This window comes from Pestalotiopsis fici (assembly GCF_000516985.1).
Source record: "Pestalotiopsis fici W106-1 unplaced genomic scaffold PFICI_Scf_1, whole genome shotgun sequence".
NCBI classification, from domain to species: domain Eukaryota; kingdom Fungi; phylum Ascomycota; class Sordariomycetes; order Amphisphaeriales; family Sporocadaceae; genus Pestalotiopsis; species Pestalotiopsis fici.
In genome coordinates this window covers 3,657,533-3,683,625 of record NW_006917091.1, presented here as the reverse complement: position 1 = coordinate 3,683,625, position 26,093 = coordinate 3,657,533, and the positions used below count along the sequence as shown (strand labels likewise).

Below are 26,093 nucleotides of genomic sequence, written 5' to 3'. Positions count from 1 at the left end.
CACACAAGAAGCTTTGTCTTTTCCATTTGTCACTCGGGTTCGCCGGCACTTTCGTATCCTGTTCTAGTGTCGACTTGATCGGTCTCATAGCACGGAGTCGTACATGTATCTAGAAAGCATTGAAGAGATCCATAAGTGTACTTGCCGTGTTTGGGCCAAGGGGTACGCAAGGCCTCTAGATCGATGCTTGGCGGCCGAAAACCTTGAGTGAGAACAAGGAGGAGCATCCATATAATTCTTCTTCAACTATACAGTACAGCACATTATGCCAAGACTAACAAATGTCAAATACGAGGACGGAGCTGAGACGCTCGAACAAATGAAGCCCCTAGACATCATTCTGAATACCCCTAGACGACCCTCAGGATCACGTATATAAATGATTTTGACTTTCTTGACTCAATGTTTTTCCCATGATAGTGGAATTCCATGGTCCATTTTGCCTACTTCACTCGGTCCAAATATACCACCTTTTTTTTTTTCCTAACATAAACCCCATTTGCAGCATCTCAACGCAAACAATGTCCACCGTAACGAGCACATCTGCACATGCATCCGCCACGGGAGCATGCTCGAATCTATACGACACCCCCGTCGACGATGCCGTCTGCGCCATGCCCAACAGCGGCAACTACACGGCCCTCATGTTTTCGTGCTGCAAAGAGGCCGACGTTGTCAGCTACTACGACGGCTGCGGTCTATACTGCCTGGCGTCGGGCCAGGACGTCCAGAGCCTCTCCGACTGCCTCTACGACGAAGGCGCGGCGTGGGAGGACGTCTTTTGCCGCGGCAACGAGACGGCCACGGCGACGGGTGCGGCCACGGCTGGCGTGCTGCCGGCGAGCGCTTCGGCTAGCATCCTGAGTTCCGGCCAGGCCACGTCGACCGCCACGCCCGAGGATGGGACTTCAACAAACGGTACAGACTCTAAAAAAAGTGCCGCGGCTGTCGTACAGCCTAGAGGTCGCTCGAGTGCCACTGCTTTGGTGGCGTCGTTGCTCATGTCTACTGTGTTTGCGAGCATGCTCTATTAGTTTCCAACGACGCCGATTTGGTCACGGCAGGCGGCTGATGGAAGGTTGTTGGAGACATCGAAATAACGACATGTGTTTCCTCCATTTATAGAAAGATGAGGTTCAAGTTGACTCAACATACTTTTGGTCTATGATTTGTGAATCCTTATATATTCTAACGTTTGTTTAAATATGTAATTATCCGAGAAGCGAAACTTCTCATAAATAAGATCACAGTATCATGTTAAATGGAATGAGTATGTTCAATATTCATCAGTCAATTTATCGTATATCAGAGCTGATGCTGTAAATATCTCCTATGACTCGGTATTTTTGGCTAATAGAGAGATGGAGTTGGTCGGCGAGAGATATCGGGTATCTAATGCTAAGAGATCACTGGCCATTTGCAAGATGCCCCTGCTTCCTGTAATATTCGCTCCATGCTCTGCGCGTGCCAAGATGGAGGCCTCAAAGATCTCGGCAATCTCATTGCTGTCCCAGAATCCTTCTCTTCGATCGAGCAGCTTGAGGGCGGCAATAATTCGCCGCAGTAATCCCAAGTCCTCTGTCAGACACCCGGCCAGTGTTATATAGGGTATAACATCGGCGCCAAAAGTGAAGAGGCGCCGGGAGGACGGACCCCTTAACTTGATGATTGACTCAACTTCGGGCAGAAATTCATCCAAGACGCCAAGTATGGGGGCACTCTGGCCGCTGAACCTCCATGGCTCTTCGTCTAGTATGGCAATCCACGTTTTCTGTAGAAGGCGTATCTTGGATATTTTAGATAGATCCTGTGACGACCTTGGATGTGCATGGCGTTCGACCAAGTACCGATCGAAACGAATGCTCCATTGCCAAAACTGCTTGTATAAATGTTGATAAGCGGTCTTGTCATTCTCACTGAACCGCGTCAAAAAGCACTCAGGCTGCTGCGTGGGTGTCGCATTAGTATATGACGGCCTGCTTCTGATGTTGCTGTAAGTCTGTTGATAGAAAATATCATGAGAAATCTCAAACGAGTGGAGTTCATCTCTAGCAGCATCTAATGTCGTGATGGGCGCAAGCGACTCCAGCTCGGCTCGGCTCAGGTCTGGGTTGGCTTGTGAGACGGTCGTCAGCGAAGTCACTTCATTGTCGGTAAGTATATGCGTCTCCAGACTGAGGCGGCAGAACAAGACAAAGACATGGCCTAGGGTTTGCCTGTATTGGCGTTGGGATGAAATTGCTTTATACAGAGCCACTGGCACACGGCCTCTGCGGGTGGTCAAACAATAACGCTCCGAGCCGGAGACCAACATGGATACAAGCAAATCCACTCCAGATTGTAAGTGCTTAAGTGCCTCGGCGTATCGTCCGCGAAGATTCTCGAGGCAAATGAACAAGATACAACAAGCCAAACCAGCTTCGGTGTTTTCTGGCGTTGCCTTGGACAAGAGAGGCTGCAAATGCCGGATAGCCAGGTTATAGTATAGTATGGCAGACCGCTCGTGCTTGGTAGCTGCTAATGAGCTGCATCCATCCGTTTTTCGTGTAATGAAGTCAACGTGCGCAGCTGCGAGTGCTACCAAGGCAAAGCGTATTGCCTCGATATGTGACAAGGAGCGAGGAAGGAAGTCAACCCAAAACCTTGTGTTTGTGGTCGAGTCGCTCAAATCTAGGATCGTGTACCGAAAAGCGTGGTCTAGGTATACATCTTGATCATTTATGTCCAGTGGCTGCATCGGTCGAACGACCTGTATTGTGTTGTACTCAGGATGGCCCTCCCGAATCGCTGGGGGTGCCTGGGCCAAACGGTCATAACCATCGCATTTGACTCCGTCCTGTGTGCAACGGCGGCAGATGGGCTTTGCTTCGTCGCACTTGAGATGGCGTATCCTGGTTTGGTAGCATGTCAAGATCTCGCACGTACAATCTCGGCCAAGTCACACTCACTTGCTGTTTGCTTGCCATGTCAGTGAAATTGGAGTTTCGCGCCGTGCGTACAAACTAACCAAGTTTTGCATCCGGTTCGTACTCTTGGAGCCCGGGCTCGCTTTCGCTTGCTGCGCGAGCCTTGGGTCACATTATGACCATCTTCGGTCATGTTTCCACGGCACTGGATTGGGAGGGCTCGGAGTGATCTATCGACTCTAAGTTGTGTGCCCTGACAACATTGTTGCGCTGGAAGAATTTAATTTAATGCTTCAATGGTTGGAACTTGGCATAGCCACCACGGTCTGTCATGGCATTTGCGCCGACTTCTTCTAGAGACGACACTAATCTCGACTGCATAAGTGGGTCCTATGAACACTATGGAGGATGTACATAATCCATAATTATGTACATAGTATGAAATAAGATTGCCTACATACCTGTTGGAATTTCAATTGAACTTGAAGAAGGTAATTGAAGGCCAGGACAAACAGTACATCACAACTCTTCTCAAGGGCACAGTGTCAAGGGAAACATGATGAAAATAAGCCTCAAATGCCCAGGACACCTTTTTCCGGTCAAACGCCTCTATATGGTATATCAAACGTACAACAGCCCAGAGACAAAGTCAGAGGAGAAATCTAAAAGTCTCCCCCAACCAAGATGAAAAACATGCTACCGCTACTCATGCACATGTACCTTAGCCGGAGTAGGTGTAGACCATGTTCTCGACTTGTGTCTGCAGCTTCTGGACCTTCTTCTTCATCGTACGCACCGACTCGAGGAAGAGCTCATCACTGTCCCACTGTCCCGTACTCTCAATGGAGTAGATAAAGTGATCCCTCTTTCTGCCCAGCTTGACCTTGCCCTCAAACTCCTCGTGCCGCAAGACCTCTCTGCTCACCGTGTCGTACATGGCGTTATCAACGACGGCCATGGTCTCGCCCTCGTGACCGGCGTACTGCGGGTCCTCCTTGGCCGTCTTCTTGGTCACCTTTTCCAGCTTGATGGTGCCGGGCATGAAGCACTCTTGGAACTTCTTGGCGTCGTCGCCCAGGATGGGCTGGAGGATCTTGATGACGGGCATGAGTCGGTAGCTGGCCGTGGCCACGGGTGAGAACTTGGAGTGGTCGGAGCCAACGCCCTTGTGCATGTGCATCTCCAGGTCAATCACCTGGCCGGGCCGCAGCTTGGCGATCAAAATGTCGGGGTTCGTGGGGCGGATCACGTCGTCGCCCGAAAAGTATTTTTCTTGCTTGCCAACGGGCTCAAAGACAATGTCCTTGGCGTAGATGTGCGCATTGTGGTACAACTTTCGCGAGTCCGTCTCGCCGGGTGCGGCGTCTGGGTTGTGTTCGCACTTGACCTGCAGTCTCAGTTGTATCGTGTTGTGATCGTAGGTTGTCGAGTAGGTGTCCTCTCCCTCTGCCGGCTTGTGCCACCACGTCATGAAGTTCCTGATGCCCTCCTTGCCACCGGTAAACGGGATCAGACCCAGGCGGTGCGCGAGAACCTCATCCTGGATGACACCAGTATTGTTGTTGACAAACACAGTCTCGATCGCAAGCGTGGGAATTTCGGATATGAGGATACGCCGGAAAGCATTGGCAATGGAGGCGTCTACTCCAATCAAGGAGAATTGTGCCTCAAACTGATCATTTTGGTGGAATTCTATCCTGAGGTTCTCGGCAAACCAGTCCTTGTCCCAACTTTCGTCTGCGTCTGGGTAGTTATCGGGGAAGTCGGTCGAGACAGTGTTGGTGACCGTCTCCTTATTGATACCGACCGTCTGGATTAACAGGTCAGCCTGGCAATAATACGCTTCGAGTTCCCTACAAAGTTCTTACCTTGCGCTCCTCTGACTCTGGTTTCCGTGCCATTGTGACTGATTGTGATGTGCTTGGTGGGGTTGGACTGTGAATGCGTTCGCAAGTCAGTCTGCAGTTCGCGATAAAAAGTTCCTTATCTCCCAAAAATTTGGAGTGCGATAACACTCCCCGCATTCAATGCGCACACACCCCTAGCTAGTGAGTGACACATGCAAAGAGTTTCTACAAGGCCAAGAGCACGAATACAAAATCCGTGGAATTATATACAAGTTGGTTTGGGGTATTTTGTCAATTTTGGTTGCTGGGTAATTACACAATTATTCTGCGATGTACATCCAAGGCTTGCTTGGCCTCTTCTACCCTTGTAAAAAATACATTTTATAGTCTACAGTGGCGGCGACATCCGTCCGCCAAATCAGATTGAATGGTTCTCTTACATCTAGAATAGCTTCATTCCTTTGCCAGCTGCCTGGCCCATGAAAAAGTCCTTCAGCGGCTTCATAGAGTTGACTGCACTGAGACCCAATGATCTCAGCGGCACCAATGGGCCATGCTCTACAGAGTAAAGCTTGTGCAGTTTGTCGCATACACCCAACAACACATGGTTTGCAGCGTAGCGCTCCTGGTTGTAGACTTCCAGAGACATGCGTGTACCCAGGTCCGCGCCATGCAGCACCGAGTACTCAATCGCGTTGACCAGGCTCTCGACATCACCCTGGCCCTGGTTCAGACCTTGACCTGCCAAGGGATGGATGGTGTGAGCTGCATCACCCACGAGCGCTACTCTTTCGCCAATGTAAGTGTCGGCATGGCGCATCTTTAGAGGAAAAGAGGCTACTGTGCCTTCCTGAACGCCAACGACAGTCTGCGGAATGACTTGAGTATTGACAGGTGTATGTTGTAACCTCCACATGAGCTCATCCTCGTGCCCCTCGTTTATCGTGTGCATGAACTCCAAATCTACAGTGCTCAAGCGGAACGCGGCGTTGACCAAAGCGATGAACTCTTTCGGGGGCAAGCTTTTTAACAAGGCAGCGTTGGATGGTGTCGTGGACCAAACCAGCGTCGAGTATCTTCCGGGAAGCGGGAGCATAGCGACGGGGCCGGTTGGCAGAAACCTCTGGTAGGCAATCTTGGTGGCATCTCCGCCCCAGCCCTCGCCTTGAAGCTCCAGCGTAGCCACGACACCGTGTCTTTGGTAATCCCAGCCACGACTCTCGATCTGTGCAAATGTTCTGACTGGGCTGTTTGCGCCATCTGCGCCCACGAGAAGTCTGGCCGCAAGCTGCTTACCTCCGGACAAGTGGACGATTGGCCACTGACTGAGGTCCAGCTCCTCTGTATCTTGGCCGAGCGTGATGTTTTCCACCTTGGCGCCATCAAAGACTTCCGCTCCGCCGATAGAGTCCAGTGTTTTCAAGAGACCAGAGGTCAAGTTGAGGTTCTCGGTCATGTACGCAATCGTGCCGGCCTGCGTGGCTGGATCGTTCCAGTCAAACTCTATCCGCGCATCCGTTACGCCGTCCCACACCTGCATCTCGTGGTATGGTTGCACGCGATCACGCTGAAGATGGTCCCAAGTTCCTATTTGGTCGAGGAAGCGAGCGGACTTCGGAGTCAGGGAGCTGCAACGATTCGAGAACCGGTCGGGAGGGAGCTTCCATGATCGCGTTTTCGAGAGATCTTGCGCCTCAATGAGGGCTACTCGCAGCCCAGCAGTGACGGGGTTGCTACCTAGGGAGAAAGTCAGAAGATACGATGCAGCAAAGAGTTCATAGTCAAAGGCATACGTAGAGCCGTTAGAAGACTCAGTCCCGCTGGTCCGCCGCCGACGCATACAACATCGTAAATGTCCGGCTGTGACTGGCTTGAGTATAATCGTCGCGGCGCAGGCCATTGAGGCCCCAGCCGGCGATAACAGGCCCTGCAAAGCCTTTGAGGCGATTTTGGAAGCCTGCGACCCTGCGAGAGAACGACTTCCATGTTTCTTGAACAGGTAGAAAGATCAAGGTTGATCAGTCCAGTATCGCACGATCATTTAGAGAATCATGACGAAGTTGCGCTAGCAGCTGACGCTAGCATCTTGCCGGCTGCCGCTTATGAACGCAGGTACAGTCAGTGTACGTGCAATTAGGTATCGTACAAATCGAACTTCGATGTTTATTTCATCTTTCCACAAAAGTATATCGCATGAAGTGGATTTTTAAAAGAAAATTCGTGATAATCATTTCCGAGCTATGTTACATCCAGCCCATTAATTGTTGCTCGTGCCAAAACGCATTTCCATCGAAAAAACGCCTCTTGGGCATAAAACGTCATTAAGCAAAAAGACTGCTCTTTCCACTGATATACATATCAAAACATGCGGCCCGACACGGAAGCATGTTTACTAACAACAAAAATCACAGTCGCACGCCTTGGCGATAAGCTCCTCTCTAAGCAGCGACACTAGCGCTCGGGGTCGCTTTCGTTGTTGGTTGAGCTTCGCCTGCTGAAACGGTCGAATCGCTCAATGGTGCCGTCGAAGGTTCGGTGGTATAGTCAGCGGCGGCAGCATCAGGGGCGTCGTGGAAAGGCTCGTCGTTGGGGTGAGGCTCCCAGTTACGGAGGTCATCTTCAGCATCGTTGAGAATTTGTCGCGCTTCACTGCCGCTCTGATACTCGCGCTGCGCATCACCAGGCGTCATGGGAGTATCATCCAGCAGGGAAAGCAGTCGCCGACCGTGCTTGGCGAGAATTATTTGTCTCTCGGCGCGTTCGATGACGGCAGCGAATTCGATATCATATGCTTGCTTAATCTTCTGTCGAGTCTAAAAGCACAAAGCATTGTCAGTCAGTGCTGTTCGCCAGCGTAGGCTCAGGGGAAAAAAGAGAGGAAGTGGACATACTATGTTGGACAGCTGAGCTTCTGCAACCAGATTCTCTGCCTCAGCCCTAACGAGTTCCTGCTCCAGCACGACAAGCCGGGTGCTCTGCGGCTCCTTCATCTTGAGCTTCTGGATTTCGTCTGCGATCTTGGCTTTGTTGTCGCGGCTCGGCTGGACGCTCTTCTCCGTGTTACGGATAGCCTTTAGTACGCCGCGCGACTCCTCCAAGTTCTGAGCATAGTTGTCCTCCTGAACACCTAGCTCAGACAGAATGACGCCGACCTTGTCGCTGATGTCTGAAACGGCCTCGTCTTGTGTCTGCTCGCCCCATTCGGATAGCTGGTTCGCAATGGTGTTTCGCTCTTTCGCTGCCGCGTCGTGCGCCGTGATGAGGTTGTTGGATGATTTGATCACCTTGTACAACTTGCGCGACAGCTCAGGCTGCATGTTTCCCCTGAGGGAGCCGAACGAGAAAGGCCGGCGACTGGATCCGCCATCATTTTTCGACCCTTTGGAGCGGATAGAAAGTGCACGATTCCTAAATAGCCACGATGCCGGTAAGTATGGGTACGATACTTTAGAGGTCTTTGTATTTTGTGGTGCATGTCCCAAATAACGACGCGATCCTGCAGAGGTATCCGTGGCATTTGACTCAGACGACGTTGACTGCTGCGACTGCTTGAGGACATCGATAGTTTCGATGGCATGGGCCCCTGGAGATGTTGCGAATCTGATCGAGCGTTGCTCCGCGTCCAAGTCGAAAGACGATTGAACCGGCGCATCCGCATCAAGCAGGAGGGAGCTGAATCGGCTTCTGACACAAGCCTTGGGATTTGCCATGATTGGGAAGTGGGAAAACACTGCAAATTTGTAGAATATCGCGGTACTTACATCTTGACAAAGCTTCAGGTTCTTGGGCGCTCGCTCGCTCGAATGTTGATTTCTAGTTGTCCAAGGTAAGCTGGTTTGTCCCTTCTTGATATAACCACCTGCATCTGTAGCAGGACAGCGCGACGGCGGCTCACACCAGCGCGAACTCTCGAGCCAGACATGGCATGCGGACAATGTAAACCGTTGAACTTACAATAATAGTGCAAAGTGAATTACAGTATTAGCCTCTTCAAACGCTTTAATATACGTCGGATTGACAGGCCAAGGCTTCTTCGTAATAGATGTGAGTATACTCAAACAGGGGTCTTTTTCCACGATGTAATGCTGGGAATTATAAATCCTTTGTTTTATTTATCTCTTAAACTCGCGAATTTAATGAACACAAAGACTATTGCGATTCACTACATCATTACTTCCACTTCTCCTAATTAGTTTGCATTTTTCCAAGGCCAACCGGCAAAGACTGTGTGCTAGACACGCAATCTACGACGGCCGTCATTGCTGAAAGACGGGTATGGTAATGACATCATATTTTTGAAACTATTGATTCTCTGGCGTTATCATCGTTGCGGTCGTTCAGATCTGATTCCCCCATTCGATCTCCCCCGCCTTCCCCTAATCTGCGCCGCCAGCCCAAAAAAAAAAAAAAAAAAAGACCCCGCCAATCTACTCTACCAGTAGTAGGTAGGGTATGACGCAGCTCGAGCGACACCTCGAGATGCTCCGGATTGTGTGAAAATGCCAAATCGCCAACCCGAGGACTTTGTACTATATCTCATGATACAACACATTCCGTAACCTCTCGCTCGTAAACATGGGTGGCCTTTTCCTCCTCTGCAAAAGAAGACCTTATGTGAATCATTTCGTCGTCATACATAAAGCCATTATAACATAAAAAAATAAAAATAAACGAGATCAATTTGCCGTTGGAGAGGCAAGGGAAAAGAAAGAAATCAAGAAAGAGAAAAGAGCTCAAAACACCGCTGATCCTATCCCCAAATTCAAATCTTCTTGTGTAGGTGGCTTGTGAGTTGCGGCAGAGGTGGTTGGCCTGGTCAGGGCTTGCTTTCTTTCTTTTGCAGATCTTTATGGAGATTCTTGAGTATTTGCGCCCGATTTGGCTGTTTAGTAATATCTCGCTCGGCTTGTCCTCTCTTGATAGACGACGGGCCCGCTCCGCCTGTAGCTGCTCGTGCTGACGCGCGGCGAAGGATAGCTGGCGCGCGGGTGGTGGTGATGATGATGGTGATGGCCGTGCACCTGGCGGACGGGCGTATACTCCTCGCGGTAGTAGTACTGCCTCTTGGGTTGAGAACCGAAACACATGGTGGATTTTTTTTGTGTCGTTGACCAAGGAGATGGGAAACGTAAGTTCGGGTACAAATTGTTATGAAAGGCTCGTATATACCACGAAAGCCCTTGTTCAGTGTTGCTTGGGGAATGTCCAGCGAGCGCCTTTCAGTTTATATATCGGCAACCGGTGGTGACTCGGGAGGGTAATGGGATAGTGGGGTTCGGAGTAATAGACTTTGGATCGGGACCTGACGATCTGCTGGGGGGGCTTGAGCTATTCTGGGCTTTTGACAAGCAAGATAGTTCAACGGATCGATCTTTATTTGAAATTAAAGATCAGATTGATTTTATAAATGGAAAGTTCAAAGCGAAGCATGGAGGCGGGCATTCTTCGTATATTTATCCACCTAGATACGCCCATGTTGTAGACTTCTGACCTTGGCCCTCCTTTGCCTGGACCATGACAACCTGGGGTATCCCTCGCTCCAGACCGAGAGGATCGGGTTATTCCCACCAAACACAGCCCAGAAGGAGGAGGGTTGGAACAAAAGTGACCAGACACACCACCAGGTTTTTCTCGAACAAGGCTCGGCACGGAGTCGCTGGGTCGGCTAGGTATGCACCTCCTATATGTGGTGTGCCCAGAAAGCCCTCGCCAACTGTAGAATAACTACTCTGTACATTACTCAGGACTCACGTTCGCCTATCTTTTAGTGTATGCAATGCCAGGATTGGAACGATTCCCCCTTGCCAAAGACCTAGGCGTTTAGAGCGTTGCACAACCTGGTTTCCCTACAGTACACTGTACACTAGAATCCAACCACATCTTGGCGGGCCGCATTGCCTTGGTTGCAATCGGATCGATGATGAGGCCAGGCAAGCATACCTAGGTAAGCTACCAACAGAGCCTCATTAGGTCGCAGTCAGTTTGTAGCTCACCTCATGACACTGGATGTGGAGAGCGCTACTGTATCCAAGGTGAGACTTGAGAGAGACACTCGATGGGCAAAAAAAGGAGTTGCCACAGTCCTCGTGTCCGTGAAAAGAGACTCTTCTGCAGTCTGTCTACTCTTGTCAGTCAAATCGACTTATCGTCAACACGAGATACTTCAGTTCTTCAAGCGTGGGAATCATTATGATCATGACTTTCAATTATAGTCCAGGGAATAAGAATGATGAAACGCTGCAGCCGAGCCACGCACCGTTTATGCACTTTGGTTGAATTTTGAGGTGTTCCTTGCAACCTTTGTCGTTGTATCCCACCATATGCCCAGTATGGGATTGCCCGTCTTTTGAGCCTATGATGGCGCAGCGACGTCAGCGTGCAGATCCGCCCGATAGGCAAGCGATCGGTTTGTGTGGGCTGCTGTTAGTAGTGGAGTTTCCGCCTTTCGACAACTTGCTCCCGCTCTGTCACGCACCAAAAAAGGACCCCTGGACCCTGACAGCCGGGCGTTGGGCGTCGCTAAACATTGCGGTGCTGAGGCGCAGAGATCACACGAGTCTCACCATGATTGAATATTTGCAGCCTTGCATGATATCTGTTCAGTATGATTGATCTTTTTCTGATGCTGTTTGAAATTTTGGCTGCCCAGTCAGTCCATTTCTACTCTAGCGTATGGGCTCTTCTTAATGTAGTTTGGCAGAAAGCAGTTGTTCTCGTATCACCCAATGCCATGTACTCTGTTGAAAGAAACGCCGAGTCTCGTGAACCCAGTCAAGCACTATACAAACATGGGAATCAAAGTATCATCATGTCATTTGTCTCTCTATTTTCCCCCTCTCAGCTACCCTAATGCTGGTGGGTACTTGCGAATTGTTTCGCAAAGGTCATTTGATTTACATACAATTACAACCATTCTCCTTTTATTTGGTCGAGAACTTGACCTCAACCTTGGAGAGCAGCCAAGTTCCAACAAAGACAGAAATCACGCTTCCAAAGATGACAAAAGGCTTGCGGAGGCTGGCAATGAACGAGTAGTCGTACGAGATATAGAGCTCCCGGTCCCGGAACTCATCCGGGATATTGCGGGCCTTGAGTGTAAGAACTGTGCGGCCGATGGTGTCGAGGTATGTGTTTTGGCGGTCGACGGTCGACTCGATGATGGAGGATTCGGGGATGGAGGTAAAGTACTTGACGTTCCTGTTTTTGAATATTAGTCATGTCCCATTTTCTTCTGGTTGCAGACAAAACTCACTCAGCACCTTCAGGCAGCAGTACTCGCAGAAGAATCTGCTCGTACTCAACGCCCTCGGCCTGCTTAGGACCCTCGAGGAATGGAACCTTGAGCAGGTAGCCATCGCCAGACTTCTTCTTCAGGAAGTTCTTGGAATCCAAATTCCAGCCAATCGTAAAGGGGTATTTCCAGCCACCAAAAATGGGGTAGCGAGGCTTGATCTCAAGCGACGCCTCACGTCTGTTAGACCGGAAGCGAGAGGTCGAAACGTTGCCAATAACATCCGTAAAGTATGCATCCTTGCTGCCGCCCGGTAGGCTGAACTTCATCTCCCTGAGAGCGTATGATTGAGGGTTAAAGTACTGGGACTGCGCCCATTTGACGCGGTTGAAGAGAGTAGACAGGTTGGCACCCCTGTTGAATAGAGTGTAGCGCTCCTCGAAAGCAACGTTGCCACCCCAGTGGCTGACCTCAACGTCACGTTCTAGCAACGAGACGTGAGTGACTGGCTTGGTGAACTCGAAGCGAACCAGGACAGGAGAGACAGCGCCAGCCGGGACTTCGGGGAATGGTCCATAGATGAGCTTCGATCCCTGCTTCTCAGGGAACTCCTTGATGTCACCACTGCCTGCAATCTTGGTGTAGTCAGGAATGTCGCCCGAGGAGAATTTGACCTCTGTCTTCTGCTTCAATGTTGGGTAGGCAGAGTGAGCATATGCGGAGAAGGGGTAGACGAGGTATTGCTTGTCAGATTGCTCAATTGCCGCTGGAAGAGGGGTGTACGCCTTGAGGAAGTAGAATGAGATGCCCAGGGTCTGCTGAGCCTTAGGTTCGATCGCCTTGGGAAGTTGGATTCGGTAGAACTGAGTATCGCTGCGAATATGTAAGCTACGCAGTTACAATGCGCCAGAGCGTTTGGTTTACCTGAGAGGGTCAAACTCGACGGCATCGATGCCGAATCCAGTGAGGGTCGAGTCCTTGCGATCCTTCACCTCAATTCCGCCGATTCTTTCCATCTGGTCGCTGGTGAAGGGCAGGAAGTACTCGGTCTGGGGATCTTCGGAGACATTCTCAATAACGACATTGATCGACTCCTTGGCAAAGTTCTTTTCCAAAGAGATGACGTGAACGAGATTAGCGTTCTTAAACACCTGCGATGGCTTGAAGGTTGATGGCAGGGTGACCTTGGATACTGATGGGCCGGCGACGTTGGTGATGGCGGTTGTGGAGGAAAGGAGCGAGAGAAGGCCAACGGCGAGAGCTGCGACCGACTTCATGATGAAAACCTTCGCAAGGAGCGCTCAACCATGGAGCGACCCCAGATAATTGCGATTGGTGTGAACGAAGGGGAGGGGGGAAAAGTGAATTGCAGAAATCAATGCTTCAACAATTCGTGATGAGATGGGTTCATCAACATGTCTTGGCAAACTGGCTTTAGAGACAGCTACGCGTACTATTACAGCACAGCTGGCCAGACCCCAAAGAGCTTACGTTGCTTCTTGCTGGACGAAACGTGGGATTTAGTTTGTTCCGGCAAGCTCACTCCCTGCGCTAACCGTCTTTCAGCAAGGTGAACAGTTATCGATAACGGCAAGTGACCCCCACAGATACAAGGTACCTACACATGTGCGTCGGGGCTGCCCAGCATGTGTCCCGCCCGACTCCCGTGTTCCAATGGCGCGGGGCAATGTGCATGCACCTTCCAATGTTCTGGAGAATCCCGTTGTCGTAAGGCATGCTCGGTAATGTAGCTTTTTTGATGATCGAATGCCAGAGAATTCCACGGCCTTTATGCAACATCAGTGACATGAGCTTGAATATAATAGCTAAATTGCCTCGACTAGACTAGATTAGGCCCTGACCTCTACACAACAAAAGCACAACTTGAGACGCACAAGAGCTCATCTGGGTATTGCCTCACCTGGAATTACATATATATCTTGAGTTCGTGGTCACTTACTCATCCAAGCTGCAACGATGTACCATCCATATGCGTACAAGTAAGCATATGCAGGTAGCTCCGCGTCCAACTGACCAGGCAGCAAGTGCCATGGCATCAGAAAACCTTGAGACAAACGTGAGAACAAAACACCCGATATATCTCTCACCACACCGCCTGACTAACAACCTGATGGGAGTTGATGAGAAGACCCACCTACCGGGGTCCATAGGTAGGGCCTGAAGCAGCTTGCCAGCTCCCCCCTTAGGAATCAGCGAGCTTTCCGGCGCTTTGCTGGGCTGATTGACAAGACCAATTGGTATCCGTAAAGCAAAAGCTGGGCTCAACATTGGTTCCTTGGGCTGCTTCTGGCCGAGTCTGGTCCGTGTGGTTCCCACTCGGACGCCGGGAGCTAGAATGCCTTGGACTGACACAAGTCGTTGAACCAACCTTATTCCGTAATAATAGAAGATTGACAGACCTGAGCTCGTACCCCTCATCAAAAACCCAGCACACTCAAAACTTCATCCCACCTTGAGAAATAAAAAAACCACAACCAAACCCGATAGGCTGAGTAAGAGGAACGATCCTTCATACATATTCACCTCGGGATTCATTGCTTGCATCTCAATCTTGATCTCTCTTGTCTGACTGGGCATACGTACTTGCAAATCTTGCCAATTGCTTTAAAGGTCCGATCATATAACCGGTCCGATCCTCCCAGGTGGGTATCAACCACAAGTCTTGCGTCATCCAGGCAAGCCAGCCAGTTTAAAACAACACAATTGCTGACCCGTGAGGATTTCTCCCATATCCAAACAGACATTTTATTTTTAACTACAACTTTCGAGACTCTTCAAAATGGTTGGCCTAGGTCCTCGCAAGCCCCCATCCCGCAAGGGTAAGTATATCTGCTTTTTTGCCTGCATGCGTCCCACCGCGTTACACGAATGCCCACCGGCAGGCCGGATGAAAGCAGCCTATTCTCGGGACTTCTGGAACTGAGAGCTCTTATATCACTTTGGCGTGATGTCCAAGGGGCACAGGGCTGAATACGTATAATGGGTCCCAGGAGGATTCTCTCCGGATCCCAGACCTTACTCTACCATTGCAATTCTTCAATTGCAAGGATCGAACCTGATAGAAGCACCGCGATCAAGACTACTAGCGAGATCTGTGATACTTGCTCTTTTACGTCAGGATGGAAGTCGCAACTCCACCACGTGGAAGACATGCGTGGTTGCTGGCAAAGTCCTGCGAGCAGATATGTATACCACGGGTCGAGCCTTCCTTGGGACGGAGAGAAGGACGGTTTCGAATTGGATTTCGACTCTGCTCAACTTCGCACACAATCTCCAGTCCTCGATCCAATTCCTCCTTTGCCCACCCCTATAATCACAAGATTCACGCCCTACGCAAACATTGAACATACATGAGGAACATTTTGTAAACAGAAGATCACATTCATACCTCACCATTCCCACCATTGTTCACTATGCTTGCCCTTCAGCAACCGCCAGTGCGGCCCCAAACCGCACGCCCTGCATCCACACATCCTCAAGTGCCAGACCGACCTCAATCCGCACGTCCTCTTCACTTGAGCCATAGTTCATTGAGTCTTTGGAAATGGGAGCCTGCTGGTGGTGCCACGACCAGGAGGCATACATATCATCATGGTTGTTGCTTGTGCTGTCTGTGTTGCCCATTGTCACACTAACAACACTGTTACAGGATCCATGGCAGATGTCCCCAAGGACCTGCTGCAAGAGATTAAAAAGCTGGAGCAGCAGTTCACTGTCGACACGACCAAGCTCAAGCAGATCACCGACCACTTTGTCTCGGAGCTTGAGAAAGGTACGCGAAACCCAAGCAGGGTCTACTAAACGAGGCTAACTGTCGTAGGTCTGAGCGTTGAGGGTGGTAGCATTGTAGGTGAAAGCCTGGCGAGAACCCACAGAAAATGACTGATAACTGACTTCTTGCTGTTAGCCAATGAACCCGACGTGGGTCATGGCTTTCCCTGATGGCTACGAGACGGGTACTTATTTGGCCTTGGATATGGGCGGTACGAACTTGCGTGTGTGTGAGATCACCCTGACGGATAACAAGTCGGAATTCGACATCATCCAGTCCAAGTACCGTATGCCCGAGGAGCTCAAGACCGGAGAGTCGGAAGAGCTGTGGGAATATATTGCCGACTGCCTTCAACAATTCATTGACACTCACCACGGAGAGCTGCCACCAGACGCCGAGAAGATCCCGCTTGGTTTCACCTTCTCATACCCGGCAACCCAGAACTACATCGACGAGGGTATCCTGCAGCGGTGGACCAAGGGTTTTGACATTGACGGCGTCGAGGGCAACAACGTTGTCCCCATGTTGGAGGCCGCTCTCGAATCGCGCAAGGTACCCATTAAGGTCTCTGCCTTGATCAACGATACCACCGGTACACTCATTGCTTCGGCCTACACGGATCCTAAGATGGTCATTGGCTGTATCTTTGGCACAGGCTGCAACGCAGCATACATGGAGACTTGTGGCGCCATCCCCAAGCTGGCTCACATGAACCTGCCTCCAGACTGCCCCATGGCTATCAACTGCGAATGGGGTGCCTTTGACAACGAGCACAAGGTCCTGCCGCGGACGCCTTACGATATCATCATTGACAAGGAGTCACCCAGACCTGGACAGCAGGCATTCGAGAAGATGATCGCAGGTCTCTACCTGGGCGAGATCTTCCGACTGGTCCTGGTTGACCTTCACGACAACAAGGATGTCCACATTTTCGAGGGCCAGGATATTAAGAAGCTTCGCAGACCTTACAGCCTGGACGCATCCTTCCTTTCGGCTATCGAGGAGTGAGTCATACATTGCCAGACTTTATTGATGGAGCGATGTAGCTAACACAGTCTATCCAGTGACCCCTTTGAGAACTTGCAGGAGACTGCTGATTTGTTCTCTGATAAGCTCAGCATTGCAACCACCCGTCCTGAGCTCGAGCTCATCCGTCGTACAGCTGAACTGATCGGCACACGTGCTGCTCGTCTTTCCGCGTGCGGTGTCGCTGCCATTTGCAAGAAGAAGAACTTCTCTTCATGCCACGTTGGCGCTGACGGCTCCGTCTTCAACAAGTATCCCCACTTCAAGGCTCGTGGTGCTCAGGCACTCAAGGAGATTCTTGACTGGCCTGCCAAGAAGAGTTTGCGGGAGGAAGACCCTATCGAGATCCTCGCCGCCGAGGACGGTAGTGGTGTGGGTGCTGCTCTGATTGCAGCGTTGACACTCAAGAGAGTCAACGCTGGAAACCTTGCTGGTATCCTCCACCCCGAGCACTTCAAATAAGTCATTGGCAGATCATGATGAATCTTTGGGATAGTTGTCTGGGCTACGTAGAGCGTTTTGAAAATAGGGTATCATCCAAGGCATCGGGTGCAAATATGGCTTCCGTCTTTGTATTCGAGTCGAGATTGACTGAAACGGAGCTAGCCCATAAAGGTGCACACTGGCAGGCGGTACGCTGTCCGTGGGTTAGATAGACTGCAAATACACCCAAGTAAAAGAGGGAAGAAAAAAAAAAAGGAAGACGCAAATACAAAACTTACTGTTGAGAGTCCAATATCTCCTCTTGACACCTTCCCAATCACCTTTGCCGTCCTCTCCCAAAGCCTTCATGTCAACGTCCATCTCTTGCCACTCCACATCCATGCCTGCATCAGACAAGTGCATCTCAACTACCTTGGTGTACACATCATAACAGACCTGTCTATCAGCGCCAAGGCCGTTGAAGAATCCAAATCGCCCGTCCTCCTCCAACAGTCCTGGAACGGACTCTGTGAAGAAGTTGCGCAGCTGAGAATAATCCTCGCCAAATGTGTCAAAGTATATCGCATCGTATGTCTCACCAGACTCCATGAGTTTTGTTACCACATCTTGCCAGCGTCCTTCGTGTACTTTGAAAGCGCCCTCAGACGGTCCACTAGCCTCCCATGCCTGACCAAACTTGCAATCAGGACCTTTTATATATGTCATAACCTCGGTATGGGCTTCAATTATATGATGCTTGGACGGGCGCTTTTCGGCAAACATGGTGTCAATGATGCCCATGCCGAAGCCAATGTTGAGGATCTTCTTGCCGGCGGGGGATCCTGGAAGTAGTGCTTCGACAGAGGCCTTCATGATTTCGGTTTCCCAAGCCATCATCACGCCATTGAGTGATGAGTCCACGAGTTTGCCGTCGGTGTACGTCAGGTTCGAGCGCAGGTATTCGTCTGAAGTAACTTGGTCGTCGGCAGTCACGGGCTTCGGTGGCGCAAAGGCTCTGTCGGGGTTCGAGTCTACGATTTCCGTCTCCTCTTGCTCTTCTTGTGCTTGCTCTCCGTCGGTTTCAAAGGTCTTTTTGGTCGATACGAGCTCAGGAGCCTCGTCACCATCCTCTGCGATGGCATCACCGTTCTCCTCTACATCGGCCTCCTCCATGTCCTCATCCTCGTCGTCGTCGTCCTCGAGCGCCTCGTAGCCCTCGAGCAGACCAAAGAGCAGCTCGGCGCGGACGCCAGCTTCGACGCACATTTGGTACAGCTCGGCCTGGCCCAGACGGGCGGCGACATCACCAGGGGTCTCATTGTTGGAATCGACGTCGTTCCAAATGGCGCCGCTAAAGAAGAGCTCCTCGAGGACGGCCTTGGCGGCGGCGAGATCATGGTCCTTGCCGGGCGAGGAAGAGTTGCCCGCAGCGCGGATCGCGGCGTGCAGGGGCGTCTCGCCCGTCGTGGGCTCCTGGACGCTGGCTCGGCCGGGGACGTCGAGGAGGGGCTTGAGCGAGGCTAGATCATGGTTCCAGGCGTGGGTGAGGATCTGCGAAATGGACGAGGGGCAAGTCGAAGGGATTCGCGCCTCGAGCGAGTCTTTTGTATCGGCCATTTTTCTTTCGTTCCTGATCGAAAAATCTCCTTCTAGGTCGTGTGTGAAGGCTGCTGATGAGAATTGGCTTATTCGTGAAAAGTTGCGGCCTTGTGAGTGCGCTGTATAGTTACCCAATGCAAAGTGATCGTGAATGCTTCACAAAATTTCATGGAATTTTGTATATACGTACTGCCTATCTCGGCGCGGGACACCGTAGCGGGGTAGCTTTCTGCCAAAATAATAATTTTTAGTGGGGGCTATATCGGCCTCTGGCGGCGTTACTACCTTGCCATGTCCCGTAACAAGATGCAGTAACATGCCCACCCGGGATGCCGCAAGGACACCCGCGCCGTTGCTTGCGTGGAGGGAACATTGCTGCTGCCGCTGCCAGGGCAGGGCACGTGCCGTCCAAATAACATTCAATTTACTGTTTACGTTTTTAACTGATGCACTTGACAATTACGTAGCATGAGTAATGATTTTTCTCTCTCTCTCTCTCTCTCTTAGTCTCTAACTCTATGTACTCGTCCAATTGGCGAATGCAAACATGGCAGAAGTTTTCCCAGCCCATGTCCTCTTCCACCAAGTATATTTTCCGCTCTTGTGTGCAACTTCATGCAGTTGAGTGGACAATGAGAAAAAGAGACGTCTATTGTTTGGTGGGGCTCTTGACGTTGCCATCTCGACACGTGCGGGTGTAACGAAACCGCCATTGGCCAATTGTCTGTTCGGGTATCTCTGGATACCTTGCAGCTCTCGTGGGGCGACCTAGTGGGACTCAAAAATCGCCCTAAGCAGCCTGGGCCTGGGTGATGAAATGCATTATCCTCGCAGCGACTTGGCACCCATGCGCCGGTCGACTTGCTCTGTTTGTTATTCTCATTCGACAGCCTCAAAGTAGCGCGGGTCATTCAGCTCGAAATTCGGAGAGTGCACTCTGGTTTTGGTCATCAGACTTACCTACTTGACTCCCAAACTGTCGAGGCGCCATTTTCCCAGCTTCCGTCCTGCCGCCGCCGTATTTCTCTTACTCTTGTCGCAATCGCTGCAACTCTGAAGCTTTGACTGCTTGGTCTCTGCAAAACACAAACAAGTACGGCAACCAGAATTCTTCACCCTCCCCCGCGTGTGCTTATGTTATATTACACCAACTTTGTCGCACTCGATTGATTATTATATCTTACCAATGGTGACCACATGCTGATTGTAGAAGACGTGCGCAACAAGACCAAGACCTGGATCTCGACTAGGAACGGCAAAACACCTCGTAACTGGCGCGCCAGCCCCGGCACCATTGTCATGAAGTTCGGCGAGCAGCTCCGTTCGAGCATCATCTCCGAGTACCAGTGGTACTATATCGACTATGACGCTCTCAAGCAGCGTCTGAAGAAGGCCACCGCCCACTCTGCCGCCGAGTCCTCGAACGCAACCCCAGACTGGGACAATGACGATGAGGTCGAGTTCGTCAGGCTCCTCGACGACCAGCTCGAGAAGGTCTATCGAAAGACCCAGGTCAAGACCTCTGAGATCCAGCGAAGGATTATGTGGGAGCAGAAAGAGGTCGATGCTCTCGTTAAGCGGATGGCTGAGCGCGGTCCCAACGAGGCAGGACCGAGCGAGGAAGAGTTCATTGCCAGGGAAGAGTTTCTCAGTGATATCATTGCCGATGTCCATGACCTTGCCAAGTTCGTCCAGGTCAACTACACCGGCTTCCTCAAGATCATCAAGAAGCATGACAAGGTCACCGGCCAGCATCTGAAGCCGATTTGGGGCGTCATGATGAGCCAAAAGGCCTTCTTCAAGGAAGACTACGATAGGGACGTTGTCAAACTGTCAAGAATGTACGATATTGTTCGAACACGAGGTAACCCTGTCAAGGGTGACAGTTCAGCCGGAGGAAGCCAGGGAAGTTTCGTGCGTCAGACGACCAAGTACTGGGTTCACAAGGAAAACATCACCGAGCTCAAGCTCATCATCTTGAAGCATCTTCCAGTGCTTGTGTTCAACCCAAAGAAGGAATTCGAGGCCGCAGATGCCGCGATCACGTCCATCTACTACGATAATCCTGAAACATGGGAGTTGTACGAGGGCCGACTCAAGAAGACTGAGGGAGCTGAAGCCATCCGACTTCGATGGTATGGCGGCATGCAGACTGACCAAATCTTTGTTGAAAGGAAGACGCATCGTGAAGACTGGACTGGAGAAAGCTCGGTCAAGGCACGATTCTCTATCAAAGAAAAGAACGTCAACGCCTATATGCGCGGAGACCTTCTCCCACGAGCCATCTTTGAAAAGGCTCGCAAGGAGGGCAAGAAGTCAGAGAAACAGATTGCAGAGGACGAAAAACTCGCACAAGAGGTCCAATGGTCGGTCTTGAAGAAGGGCTATAAGCCAGTCTGCAGATCCTTCTACAACCGGACAGCCTTTCAACTGCCAGCGGACGCTCGTGTTCGTATCTCACTTGACACAGAACTAACCATGGTTCGGGAAGACAACCTTGACGGTGCTAAGCGCTCCGGTGACAATTGGAGACGGATGGATATCGGCATTGACTACCCATTTTCTCAGCTGCCCCCCAGTGATATTGAGCGCTTCCCTTATGCTGTTCTAGAGGTCAAGCTCCAGACACAGCACGGTCAGGAGCCTCCTGAATGGGTCCGCCAGCTTATCGGAAGTCACCTCGTCGAGGCTGTTCCCAAGTTCTCCAAATTTATCCACGGAACTGCCACGCTCTTCCCTGACCGCATTCATTTGCTGCCCTACTGGTTCCCACAGATGGACGTTGACATTCGCAAGCCAGCAGTGCAGGACTTTGGTATTCGCAGGCCGGGTCAGTCTCCTGCTAGTGGTACGACATCTGACGAGGAGGATGAGGATGACCTGGACTCGGATGATGAAGAAGAGCACCCGCGCAACGGACAGGGCGACCAGTCCAATGGACGGACGAACTTCAACGGAGGTCAACCCCGCAACCTCACCGATCTCGAGGACCAGACGGTGGGAGAGGTCTTGGCCAATGCAGACTATGATCTCTATGACTCTGACGATGAGTCGGATTCAGAAGATGCCCTCGAGGAAGCTAGGCGTGTTGGTGGCTGGACATACTATTCGAAAGTCGCTCAGAAGTATTCAAAGGCGGCTGGCAATGGCGCGTTGAGTGTCATGAAAGCTTTGGTACCACATCCTCGTGGATCTGCCATTGGTCCAAGCAATCGTCAACGCATGTTCTTTGGTGGTCAAGAGCTTCAAACAAAGAAGTTCAAGGCACCCAAGGGAAAGAAGATCTACGTTCCAGTCAGAGTTGAGCCCAAGGTTTACTTTGCTGCCGAACGAACGTTCCTTGGTTGGGTAAGCAAAATGTTCTGTCTTTCTTTTAGGTCACGACTAATCCCGGATGTTTTAGCTCGAGTTTTCCATCTACATTGGCACCATTGCTGTGACTTTGCTGAACTTTGGCGTCAAGCCCACCAAGACTTCCTTTATTGTCTCGGGTATTTTCACTCTTCTAGCCATCATGTCCCTTTGCTATTCTGTCGGCATATATCTCTACCGAAGCTCTGCTATAAGGGAGCGACGAGTGGTGAAGTACTACGACAGATGGGGACCAACTACGCTCTGCGTGGCACTCTTTATCGCAGTGGCATTGAACTTTGTGTTTGAGGGCAAGGAGCGACGATTCTGGTAATGCCTGATGTTGACGGAAGCTGTACATATGAAAAACTGGATACAAGAACATTGTCACTGCGCGAGCTCGAAATGTGGCAGTCTATCAGCTATGAGATTGGCACTGTATAATTCAACAAGCTGCACACAAATTAGAGCACCATCTATATACACCATTTTCCTTTTCACTGTGTCAGAAGCTCATTCTAGAGTTCCAACATGAGTTCAATCGATGGAAAAGATTACTTTTTTTTTTTTTTTTTTTTTTTTTTGAGAAAATACACGGTAAAATAGTTGCCGTATCAAGACAGGTCGGAGCCGGGCCGCAAACCTGAACGGATGTAAGCTGAATGAGCGACTTATGTACTACCTTGTTGGCAAGGTTTCCAATCGCGAAGGGGTTGTCATTAAGTTACCTAGGCTATGAATCAGTCGGCCACAGCCGCGCTGACTCTTTTGGAGGGGAAAATGTGCTTATGATGATACTCCTGACTGATAGCTATTCGTGTGTGCCCGCCTCCATCGCCACCAGGAACCCCGCATAGGATCAATTATCCTTACCTTAGTTTGTATGCTATTAAGCGGCACGGTCACCCAAAACAATCCCAATGAATTATGCTTGTACGTTGGTTGTCATACGCCGCGATCCCAACGAGAAATGGAGAGACGAGACGGGTGACGTCGAATAGGCTCAGCTTGACGCCCCGGAACTAACCAACGGTCAGCACTTGCGTGGCGCGAGATATGAGATTCCAGCATGCAAACGAGGAGTTGGTGACCTTGCCAGTGGGGAAAATGTCTCGCTGGACAATCAGCGCTACTGTAAGTGTAGTCTGTACTTGTCAAGTTGCTGCCGACGGCCCCTCTGTGCGACAGGGGGGGATTCACAAGTTGGCTGTTGGGGGGTTATAAAGCCATTACACAAGAGAGAACAATCATCTATCTGTTCCTAGTTCGTTTGCACTTCATTCCCATTGTCGCGAGCTTTGGGAAGGCAAGGCTTGATTTTCCAGCAAGCTTGATACATTTTGACAATTCATCCAACCTTGTCGGACATGGCCACCGAGATACAGACGCCTTTTGGCCATTCTCTGCCTCCAGAAGGTGCCCATACAATCACTTTCCATGTGCCGAAATGGGAGTCGGCCATCAAATTCCGCGAGGGTGACATGAGCCTCGTGGCTCGGCTCAAGAGCATCTATCCTCGATTCATGCCTTTTGGACCTTCAGCAAAGGTGAGTTTGTTGCCAACAATACTGAATAATCCTTTGATTACATTCCCAAGCTAACCAATCCTCTTTTCCACACAGCTCACCCAAGAGATAGGAGCCCGGATCAATATCCCCCAGGGACGTGGACTTGTCGGTTTCCTTTCGCCGCAGGTCTGGCACACCAATAGGCGCCATGCCGTCTCCGAGTTTCGTAAGGAAAAGGCTGTCAAGGCTGAGGAGCTCAAGTACCACGTCGTGGAAATTGACGGCATCCGACTCTACCTGGTCGAGTTTCCGATGCAAAAAGTCATGGGGGCTATTTTCATGTGGCAGCACGGCGGTCTTGGTTTTTCTACTCGGCTGGGAGAACACCTAGTGTCCAAGATGGACAGTCTCGAGTATTTGGGAGAGTTCCCGGACGGTGCCAATCCGCCACCGCCGACGTACCTCCCAGAGTCGGAGAGCCATGAACTGCTGCGCAAGCGGATATCTGGACTGCTTTCCCGGAGTACCGTGCAGGAGTATCCGAAGCAGGTCCAGTCTGACGATATTTACCTCTACCAATCTGGAATGGCTGCTATTTTGCGGTGTCACGAGGCCATTGTCAAGTCTCGGCCTGATCCTATAGCCGTATTCGGAGCAGTATTTCGTGAGTGGTGTTCCTCATTATTCATACAATGCATCCTCTGATATGATATACAGACAGCACTTGGCATCTTTTCGAGGAGAGTCCAGGAGGATTGAAACATTACGGCAAAGCTGATGAGAATGACCTGGACGAGTTTGAAAAGTACCTCGAGCAAGGCGGGAAATGTAGTTATGCCTTTACTGAATTCCCCTCAAACCCCATCTTGGTCAGCACGGACTTGATCAGACTGCGCAAACTCGTGAGTAAAGTGTACAAAGCAGGCTCTACAAGAGACAAGGGTAGCTGACAAGAGACAGGCGGACAAATATGGCTTTTGGATCGTGGTAGACGACACCCTTTCTTCATTTTGCAACATTGACGTCCTCTCTGTAGCCGATGTAGTCATGTCGTCGCTCACCAAATCTTTCTCTGGCTACGCCGATCTCATCGCCGGCTCCCTCGCGTTGAATCCCAACCTGGCCAGCTACAATACACTGAAGAACACCTTTAGAGAGGACTATCACAATGAATTCTTTGAAGCCGACGCCAAGCAGCTCTTCAAGAATAGCGATGACTATCTGGCACGCTCGGCCATCTTGAACCGCAACGCCGCGACCTTGTCTGCTTACTTCCAGGGCCTCGCCGAGGACGCGGGGACGCCCGTGGCCAAGGTCTGCTACCCTCCGTACGCGCCCGGGTCAAGGAACCTGCTGCCATTCCTGCGCAAGCCCTCGCCCGAGTTCCCCAAGGTCGGCTACGGCTGTCTCTTCTCGGTGGAATTCCGGACGGAAGCGGAAACGATTGCGTTCTACGACAACCTCGCCTTCCACAATGGACCCCATCTTGGCGCTCACCTGACACTCGCCATGCCCTATAATGCCATGATCTATGGAAAGGACAACCCCGAGTACCATGCGTCCTATGGCATGAGTCCGAACCAAATCAGGTTCAGTGTTGGTTTGGAGGATGAGCCGTATCTTCTGGATGTTTGCAAGAGAGCGATTGCCGCTGTCAAGGAGTCCGGAGACCTAGATGGCAAAAAACTGACAGAGACGGCCATGGAGCAGGCGGATGGCAAGGCAGCTGTAGACCCTCTAGGTGGACAACCAGCTGCGAGTGCATCGTGAGGGAGAATATTGATCCCTGATCCAACTAGGTACTTTCCAAAAGAATGAATGTTACCATGACATGAATGAGAAACATGCTAGAACCTGATGGCTTGGTTTTTGTACGACACCTCACCACGGGTCCATGATCCCCCGAAAGGTAGTAGCAGAGTTTAGTCATTGCGCAGCACAGATACAGCCCGCCATTACTCAGATGGAAACTATCGGAGTTTATGCATTTACATTTTTCTAGCCGCGCAGCAGCCAGGCGGGGTATCTAAACCCCTAATGCACAATAATACCTACTATGTACTCAAGCAAATCCATCCATGTAGGTGCACAAGATAATACGCGTTGCTTAGTGATCCATTGTATGGATTAACATTTGTATCACCATCATCATTCTGATTCTTGCGTACAAATCAGTCCCTGTCAAATGTGAACAGTTCGACAAGCTTCGGCAAGTGCCACAAATGCAGGTGATATTATGATATTGTGATCCCATTTATCAGCTTGGAGGATAGAATATATCGATCGAATCAATATAAATATGCTGCACTTCTCGCATTTGGTCAAGTAAAGAAAGTTTGCACCATAAGAAACCAAATTTGCATCACAAGGCAGCTTCACGAGTACTGAATAAGAACTTTTTTCTTCCTC

At 50.7% G+C, this 26,093-nt stretch overlaps 11 protein-coding genes across 11 annotated transcripts; 5 read left to right on the top strand and 6 right to left on the bottom strand.

The window, feature by feature from the left end:
- Positions 1–521: 521 nt before the first annotated feature.
- PFICI_01117 (uncharacterized protein) lies at positions 522–1,034 on the top strand (the record flags this gene model as incomplete). Its single annotated transcript, XM_007829698.1, has 1 exon — positions 522–1,034. The coding sequence occupies one exon, from the start codon at positions 522–524 to the stop codon at positions 1,032–1,034; it is 513 nt and encodes a 170-aa protein (XP_007827889.1).
- A 296-nt stretch (positions 1,035–1,330) lies between these two features.
- Positions 1,331–2,737, bottom strand: PFICI_01116 (uncharacterized protein; the record flags this gene model as incomplete). The annotated part of the gene is made up of 1 exon (XM_007829697.1): positions 1,331–2,737. One exon carries the CDS (start codon positions 2,735–2,737, stop codon positions 1,331–1,333), a length of 1,407 nt encoding a protein of 468 aa, XP_007827888.1.
- An 890-nt stretch (positions 2,738–3,627) lies between these two features.
- Positions 3,628–4,807, bottom strand: PFICI_01115 (uncharacterized protein; the record flags this gene model as incomplete). Its single annotated transcript, XM_007829696.1, has 2 exons — positions 3,628–4,716; positions 4,775–4,807. 2 exons carry the CDS (start codon positions 4,805–4,807, stop codon positions 3,628–3,630), a joined length of 1,122 nt encoding a protein of 373 aa, XP_007827887.1.
- A 388-nt stretch (positions 4,808–5,195) lies between these two features.
- Positions 5,196–6,739, bottom strand: PFICI_01114 (uncharacterized protein; the record flags this gene model as incomplete). The annotated part of the gene is made up of 2 exons (XM_007829695.1): positions 5,196–6,490; positions 6,547–6,739. 2 exons carry the CDS (start codon positions 6,737–6,739, stop codon positions 5,196–5,198), a joined length of 1,488 nt encoding a protein of 495 aa, XP_007827886.1.
- A 452-nt stretch (positions 6,740–7,191) lies between these two features.
- On the bottom strand, positions 7,192–8,463 carry PFICI_01113 (uncharacterized protein; the record flags this gene model as incomplete). Its single annotated transcript, XM_007829694.1, has 2 exons — positions 7,192–7,566; positions 7,645–8,463. The coding sequence occupies 2 exons, from the start codon at positions 8,461–8,463 to the stop codon at positions 7,192–7,194; spliced, it is 1,194 nt and encodes a 397-aa protein (XP_007827885.1).
- Positions 8,464–11,673: 3,210 nt separating this feature from the next.
- Positions 11,674–13,261, bottom strand: PFICI_01112 (uncharacterized protein; the record flags this gene model as incomplete). The annotated part of the gene is made up of 3 exons (XM_007829693.1): positions 11,674–11,950; positions 12,006–12,857; positions 12,909–13,261. 3 exons carry the CDS (start codon positions 13,259–13,261, stop codon positions 11,674–11,676), a joined length of 1,482 nt encoding a protein of 493 aa, XP_007827884.1.
- Positions 13,262–15,596: 2,335 nt separating this feature from the next.
- Positions 15,597–15,806, top strand: PFICI_01111 (uncharacterized protein; the record flags this gene model as incomplete). The annotated part of the gene is made up of 1 exon (XM_007829692.1): positions 15,597–15,806. One exon carries the CDS (start codon positions 15,597–15,599, stop codon positions 15,804–15,806), a length of 210 nt encoding a protein of 69 aa, XP_007827883.1.
- A 109-nt stretch (positions 15,807–15,915) lies between these two features.
- On the top strand, positions 15,916–17,265 carry PFICI_01110 (Hexokinase; the record flags this gene model as incomplete). The annotated part of the gene is made up of 2 exons (XM_007829691.1): positions 15,916–16,781; positions 16,842–17,265. The coding sequence occupies 2 exons, from the start codon at positions 15,916–15,918 to the stop codon at positions 17,263–17,265; spliced, it is 1,290 nt and encodes a 429-aa protein (XP_007827882.1).
- A 140-nt stretch (positions 17,266–17,405) lies between these two features.
- PFICI_01109 (Arginine N-methyltransferase 2) lies at positions 17,406–18,843 on the bottom strand (the record flags this gene model as incomplete). Its single annotated transcript, XM_007829690.1, has 2 exons — positions 17,406–17,440; positions 17,526–18,843. 2 exons carry the CDS (start codon positions 18,841–18,843, stop codon positions 17,406–17,408), a joined length of 1,353 nt encoding a protein of 450 aa, XP_007827881.1.
- A 1,179-nt stretch (positions 18,844–20,022) lies between these two features.
- On the top strand, positions 20,023–22,510 carry PFICI_01108 (uncharacterized protein; the record flags this gene model as incomplete). Its single annotated transcript, XM_007829689.1, has 2 exons — positions 20,023–22,173; positions 22,229–22,510. 2 exons carry the CDS (start codon positions 20,023–20,025, stop codon positions 22,508–22,510), a joined length of 2,433 nt encoding a protein of 810 aa, XP_007827880.1.
- A 1,033-nt stretch (positions 22,511–23,543) lies between these two features.
- On the top strand, positions 23,544–25,454 carry PFICI_01107 (uncharacterized protein; the record flags this gene model as incomplete). The annotated part of the gene is made up of 4 exons (XM_007829688.1): positions 23,544–23,723; positions 23,799–24,348; positions 24,402–24,586; positions 24,645–25,454. The coding sequence occupies 4 exons, from the start codon at positions 23,544–23,546 to the stop codon at positions 25,452–25,454; spliced, it is 1,725 nt and encodes a 574-aa protein (XP_007827879.1).
- Between the last annotated feature and the right edge of the window lie 639 nt (positions 25,455–26,093).